The 7,501-nt window shown below is 48.9% G+C and overlaps 1 protein-coding gene across 1 annotated transcript; it reads left to right on the forward strand.

Moving 5' to 3' along the window:
* The first annotated feature begins 3,131 nt into the window (after positions 1–3,131).
* LEP (leptin) lies at positions 3,132–5,403 on the forward strand. The gene is made up of 2 exons (XM_061166407.1): positions 3,132–3,275; positions 5,044–5,403. The coding sequence occupies exons 1-2, from the start codon at positions 3,132–3,134 to the stop codon at positions 5,401–5,403; spliced, it is 504 nt and encodes a 167-aa protein (XP_061022390.1).
* The last annotated feature ends 2,098 nt before the right edge of the window (positions 5,404–7,501 follow it).

Consider the following 7,501-nt stretch of genomic DNA (forward strand, 5'->3'; position numbering starts at 1 on the left):
CTGTTAACGTGTTCTCTCTGCCGCGACCCCAGGGAGCTCCCCTAACCTGGTCTCTCCTCTTAGGCAGGCTTACTCAGCAGCAGCTTCTCAATTCCACATCTCAAGGAACTGTGATTTATTTTCAGTGCCCACTGAAGCATATTATCCACGGTGATCGAGGGGGCTAGTAAAACTGTTTTTCTACTCAGGTATTACAAGGTGGCCATGACATGCGAGTGACTATGATCAGAGTTAATCTGGTAATAAATTCTCTCGGGAAGGAGGGTGTCATTAATACATAAATCCTAGAAAAGGTTACCACCCAATCTTGTGCCTCAGGGGGAGGACCCCGAAATACCAGGCACCCTCTTGAGATGCCCAGGGAAGGCAAGGGGCCAAATGCTAGATTAAGGGCTGCCTACAGGTAGTGTTGCCCAAGCATTTCAAGTTCTGCCAAGTAATTACACAATTCAAAAAAAAAGTTGACATTTTTCCCCTGTCCCCCACCTCCATCCCCCACCTACACCCTTACACACACACGTACACACAGCAGGCAGGGACTTTACAGGTGCTTTTCAATTACCCTTTGAGCCAAGTGATGTTATTTGTTCCATTTCACTGATGGGAACTGATGCTTTAGGGAATTAAATCTTGCCCAGAGACACTCAGTAAATAAGGGCGGAGCCCAGTGATGAAGTTTTGGTATCTAATCACTGGCTTCCACTTTTGCTAGGGTTTCATGGACTTGTGCTGAGGGCTTAGCAGTATTTATTTCCATTCCTCAAGCATTTGGTGGAAATGTTTACTCAGAGAATAAGGAGTTAATAGAGGTAGTGTTGACTTTTTAGGAGCCAAAACAAGCACAAAACCATTTGAAGTACCCTCTCTCGAATTACTTATATTTTTCATACATGAAATAGTTATGGGGGTACAATCTCTTAGCTTCATCCTAGAATAGAGCAGGGTGTTTGTTCCCGAGTGCCATGGTCCCAGGAACTGCCCTGGGTCAGACATTGGGGTGGCTTATAATTTGAGCTTTTCTCCAGGCTTCCCTTAAAGCCTGGAGAAACTGGTGGGGTGGGGCAGAAAGTGTTCCAGCTTTTCTGGCTGTGGCACCTTTGGCTGTGAATCCTAGCTTTGCAGCTTACTTGTTTGACTTTGGACAAGTTAGCATGTTTTCTTGGGTTTCACGTTTCCCCTTGGATAAAATTCAGATTAAAAAAAAAAAAAACCATACTTTTGATCAAGCATTATAATATAGAAATAGACTGCTTCTTTCTTTTTATGAATTAATGATTTAGTTTTGGTTGTGCTAGATCTTCGTTGCTGTGTGTGAGCTTTCTCTCGTTGCGGAGAGCCAGGGCGACTTCGTTGCAGTGCTCGGGCTTCTCACTGCTGTGGCTTCTCTTGTTTCAGGGCACAGGCTCTAGATGCATGAGCTTTAGTAGTTGCAGCACCTGGGCTCAGCAGTTGTGACTCGAGGGCTCTAGAGTGAGGGCTTAGTAGTTATGGCTCATGGGCTTAGCTGCTCTACCGCATGTGGTATCTTCCCAGACCAGGGATCCAACCTGTGTCTCCTGCATTGGCTGGTAGATTCTCATCCACTGTACCACCAAGAAAGTTCCAACAGCTTATTTATTTTCTTTTCTTGCTTGTGGGATATTAGTTCCCCAACCAGGGATTGAACCTGGGCCACCATGGTGAAATCACCACAAGTTCTAACCACTGTATCACCAGAGAATTCCCAAGACTGCTTACTTCTATTATAGTGTCAGAATATGAATTATACTTATATTGCCACCTATGGGCAGAAAATGTGTTACCTGTTTTTAATCAAGACCCAGATGAAGCAGAACACAAAAAGCAGAGATGAACTTTTCTGCCATCTCCAAACCTTCATGTTAATACCTGCTGACCCACGATCATTCTTTCAGGCTCATCAACACATACTTAGCATGGATCATTGGCCACAGACTTGGAGGCATTTAACTTGATTACCTTTTGCCTCATGTATCTCATTAAAACTTCACAGCTTAATCAAGGATCCGCATATTATGAATGTTAGAATTCACAGTTCCATGACTTTGGAAGTTTCAGACATCCTGCGTGAACACGGTGGGCTGAGTGTATGTGCTCTCTCTGGCCTTCAGATCTTTGCACCAGCTGCTCTCTTGGCCACTTATGGCAACCACTTTATACTCTTCCAGACACCTGCTTGGACTTCAATGCCCAGCTCAGGAGACTCCTCTTTCCAGGGAGCCCGCTTTGTAATCCCACAATATCTTGCCCTTCTTGCCGAGCTCTTTCTTAAATATATATATATAATTTATTTTTAATTGAAGGATAATTGCTTTACAATATTGTGTTGGTTTCAGCCATACTTGCAGAGCTCTTTCCTCCTGTATTGTTATGGCCTGTTTACTATCTCCCCTATTAAACTGGAAACACTTTGAGAGTAAAAAACATCCGTTGTTCACTGTGGCATCCTTGGTGCCCAGCACTGCATCTGACATTATTAGACCTTCTGTAAGTGTCTGTCAGAGTCAGGCTCCCAATGGGAGAGAAAGGAAGTAATAAAGCCAGTGGTAAATGCCATCATGGAGGTATCAGCACGCTGCTGTGAGAGAGTAATGAAGAGGACAGTCACATAATCTCTAATAATAGGGTAGTAATAGAGAACCTCTCACAACTCCTTTAAAGCTCTTTGACGCACATTATCTAATTTGATCCTCATAAAAACCCGGAGATAGGTACATTGCAGGGGATACAGGGGGAGTTTTTAGCGGTTATAGGATATGCCTGAAGTCCTGCAGCTATTAAATGGCTGGATTGAAACCAGACCTTAAAAGCCTGCCGTCCATCCGCTCATGCCCTGGCTCACTGCTGTGTGGTCTACAGCACACCTCACTGTGGTTTTCTTGATTCGCCACACCTCTCCCCAGGGGAATGCATTTCATTACTGTTATTTCTAGATAATGAATTGTCTTTGAGGAGATGATAGCTATGGCAGACAGCAAACCTCCTTGTTATCCGCATCCAAAGACGTGGATGCGGGTGGTAACAGAGCACATGGGTGTTCTCAGAGATCCAGCGACATGCCACATGTGGTTCCTTCTGTTTTCAGGCCCCAGAAGCCCATCCCGGGAAGGAAAATGCGCTGTGGACCCCTGTACCAATTCCTGTGGCTTTGGCCCTATCTGTCCTACATGGAGGCTGTGCCCATCCGCAAGGTCCAGGATGACACCAAAACCCTCATCAAGACGATTGTCACCAGGATCAATGACATCTCACACACGGTAGGGAGGGACTGGGAGACGAGGTAGAACCGTGGCCGTCCCGTGGGGGGCCCCAGAGATTGGCGGAGGAGGCTGTGCAGCCTCGAACAGGGGCCCCAGCAGCCTGGACGCCCCCCTAGCATAAAGACAGCTCCTCTCCTCTTCCACTTCCCTTGCCTCTCACCTTCTCACTCTCCTCCCTCCCAGACTGGAATCCTAGTGCCCAGGCCTAGAGGGAGTCACAAAGGTCCCCGTGTCCCCTTGGCAGGTGGCCAGAACCCCAGCAGCTCTCCCTCTGGGCCTCCATCTCATTTCTAGAATGTTTTAGTCGTTAGGCATTCTTCCTGGCTGGTAGCTGAGCTCTGACCCTGCGGAGCTTCTCCTCATTACTGCCAGCCCTGCCCATCAAGCCCTCTTCAGATACAACCCTCTGTGTTTTTGCAGACAGTTATCAATGTCTCTTGGGGCATTTTTTTCTGAGGTCCACAAGCTCAGACCTGCAACCACAAATGAGGTCTGTATTTAGAAGGAGGGAGATGAAGTGTGAGTTCTCACCCTTCTGTTCTCTGTAAAGACTTAAGCTAGTCAGGTTCCTCAAGGTCTTTGAATCCCAGTTTCCTCATCTAAAAAATGAAAGTGGGAAAGTGTTAGTTGCTCAGTCATGTCCAACTCTTTGAGACTCCATGAACTATAGTCTACCAGGCTCCTCTGTCCATGAAATTCTTCAGGCAAGAATACTGGAGTGGCTTGTCATTTCCTTCTCCCAACAAGATCTTCCCAACCCAGGGATTGAACCTGAGTCTCCTGCATTGCAGGCGGATTCTTTACCATCTGAGCCACCAGGGAAACCCTAAGACCTTGTGAAGACTATTAAGATAGTCATCTAGACAACAGCACTATCTTAATAGTCTTCATAAGGTCTTCATGAGACTAAATTAGATAAAGTAAGTGACCCTCCCTGCATACCCTTGCAGAACCAGAACTGTGTGTGCCCTCTTCCAAGGTTTTCAGTCATGACTTTTGATAGCTTCCCACATTAAAAGTCAACTTGTTAACCTGCATGGAGCAATCTGGAGACTTCCACATCTGACCACTCTATATTTCTAACAGTGGCTTTGGGCAGCCAGGGAGCAGTTAGGTGGTCAGAAGCGGGGACAGATCAGAAATAGACAGTATCTGCATTTCCTAGAGAAAAGCCCTTAAGTTCCTTGCTTTCAAAACAGTCATTCAGCAAGCTGGACACAATAGACCCAGGGAGCCCCAACCTGTGTGGTGCCGGGATTGATTGCTGTGGGCGGCGGGGGAGGGGAGAGCCCCTCCTGGTAACCAGGGTTACCTGAGCAGGGGGCATCACTGGGGTAATGGCCTGAATCCCTTAGGGAGTGAGACTTCCTGGAGAATCTGACTGAGAGGGAGGAGTCTGCTTGGGGTGGAAGAGTTGGGGACAGGGCATGTATGGAAGACCTCAGTGCCTGGGGAAGAAACTCAAGTAAGAAACAGGGAATCATGGCTGGTTCTATAGCAGAGTCATCTGGAAAAGGGAACAACCTTCAAAGGCTGGTCTGGAAGCCAAGGGCAGGGTGGTTTGGGAAGGGCAGAAAGACAGGAGCCCAAGAGACCAGCTTGGAAGCATGGTGGCCACATGGGCACAAGAAATAAGGGCCCAGGGAGGATGGTGTGGAAGGGGGGAAGGAGGCACCTCCACACTCGAGGGAAGGGTGGAGTGGGGGGTTCTGATGAGCTGCCCTCTCTCCCACTGAGCTCTTACTCTCTCCTTCCTCCTGCATAGCAGTCTGTCTCCTCCAAACAGAGGGTCACTGGTTTGGACTTCATCCCTGGGCTCCACCCTCTCCTGAGTTTGTCCAAGATGGACCAGACATTGGCGATCTACCAACAGATCCTCGCCAGTCTGCCTTCCAGAAATGTGATCCAAATATCTAATGACCTGGAGAACCTCCGGGACCTTCTCCACCTGCTGGCCGCCTCCAAAAGCTGCCCCTTGCCGCAGGTCAGGGCCCTGGAGAGCTTGGAGAGCCTGGGCGTCGTCCTGGAAGCCTCCCTTTACTCCACCGAGGTGGTGGCCCTGAGCCGGCTGCAGGGGTCTCTGCAGGACATGTCGAGGCAGCTGGACCTCAGCCCTGGGTGCTGAAGCCTTGAAAGGCTCTCTTCCAAAAGTCCAGGGAAGAAACCTGAGCTTCTGGCTGTCTGCAGGAGAAGAGAGCCTGTGTGGGCATCCTTTATGCAGGCCAGCAGGCCATTTCTCTCTCGCTCCTCTCAGCTGCTCTTCCAGAGGCAGAAAACTGCAAGGCAGGAAACCAAAGATATAAGTACAGGTTCCATGCCCACCAAGAAGGGGGACCCATCCAGCAAACAATAGACCGGAGCTGGGATTTTCACAGCAGTCTTCCTCCCTGTTCCAGCTCCCTCTCACTGCATGCTTCAGCATGACCTGGGGTGATTTCAGAGCCTTTGGACCATCAAGCAAGATTCCCTCTGAGAATCCAGGGAGCATCATGAAGGCTACAGGCACATACAGCTGGATATTCCCACACAACACATGATGGAAGCATCTATTTATTTATTATGCATTTTATTCTGGATGGATTTGAAGCAAAACACCAGCTTTTCCAGGCTCTTTGGGGTCAGCTGGGGTAAGGGATGCTACTGGGGTGTCCAGCGACAGGCATCGCCAAGGCAAACCCATTTTGAGAGGGCTCTCGAGTTTGTTCTCCGGGGACTGGCTTTGCTTCTACTGTGACTGACTTTAAATTACAGTGTTTGCAATGGCATTGCTCTGAACGGATCTCGAAGGACCAAGTTATTTTAAAAAGAAGAAGATGAGTTTTGTCAAGTGTAATATATAACTGGGTATACGTGGGGGTGAGAAATGTGTTGATGGGAGGGGGGAAGATCTAGAATGTGTTTTCTGAATAACATTTGTGTGATGGACTCTTTGGATGGGGTGAGGTCATCTTCTCATCTTTGTGGTTTTCATGAAGAGGAGATGACTCCTTCGGGGGGATGTGGGGGTTTGCCAACCATCCATGGATGGAGTGGTGGGGGCACTGAAGCTGAAGACCGTCAGGGTAGTGGTGAGCTCTGGCCTTCTCTGACTGTTAGAGAGTGGTCTTGCTCATCAGGAAGTGAGGGCCCCACATCGGAGATGGTGATCCCCAGAGCAGGGGTCCTCGGTGTGAATGGTCTGGGTTGACCCCACATTGTGTTGATAACATGGTAGTGACCTTCTTTGGGATTTGCATGCTCACCCAAAGCAAGGCCATGTTTCCCATCCGTTTGGGAAGGATTTTTATTCCAGTGGGAGAGGGAAGTCTTCAGGAAGTCTGTGGGCTTCAGGGGATGGTCCCTAGACCTGGGTCAGCAATGGGTCAGTTGAGGCCCAAGACCCCAGGACCAGCCCCCAGGATCCTCCTTCTCACTAGTGGTCATGTGCAGTAGAACAAAGGAGGAGGCTTGGGTTTCCCACCATCCTGCCATTGTGATGCAGCCATCACACAATAGGAGGTGGATCAGTCCAAGGAAATTGGAATCTAAGCAACCAATTTTAAGACTGAGCACCTACTTGTGCTCAGCCCCAACTGGTGCTATGGGCTGAGAAGCTCACCAAATAAATATTAAAATGCAAGCCCTCCCCTCAGGGACCTTGCATTTCAGATCGTAGAATCCCACTCACCAGCGTGCAAAGGCTGCCGTTTCACCATGGCAACAGAGCAGCTGAGACAGTGCCGTCCTCAGCAGGTGGGAAATGCTGAGCTGTGGAGGGCAGTGCCCAGGGGCCCACAGGCTAACTGTGCTTGCACTAGGTAGCATTTTTACTTTTCAGGGCACGTCAGCATCTATTACTGTGATGCCACATCCCTTTGAAGCGGGATAGCTAAGAATTTAATAAGAAGAAAATACCTAAGACCATAACAGCAGGTAGAGGGCAGGACCAAGACTAGAATCCAGGCCCTCTGACCTCCAGAGTGTCCCTTGAGCCAGGTGGTAGTCTCTGGAGACGTGAACACAGTAGGGCAGGGAGAGCAGGAGTGTTTCCTGGAAGAGAGGGGGCCTGAGGCCAGTTTTGCAGGCGGTGAGGGAAGTGAATTGCCTGGAGGGAGGAGGCTGTTTTGTTTGAAGCTTCGGTCTGAGACACCGAGGGGAGGCGATAGGGTGAGCAGCTAGTTATAAAGAAAGGCAGAGAAAGGAAAGATGGGAGGGAAGGGTTATGCTGAAGCAGACTTCAGGGG

Source organism: Dama dama, chromosome 18, assembly GCF_033118175.1.
Source record: "Dama dama isolate Ldn47 chromosome 18, ASM3311817v1, whole genome shotgun sequence".
Taxonomy (NCBI): Eukaryota; Metazoa; Chordata; class Mammalia; order Artiodactyla; family Cervidae; genus Dama; species Dama dama.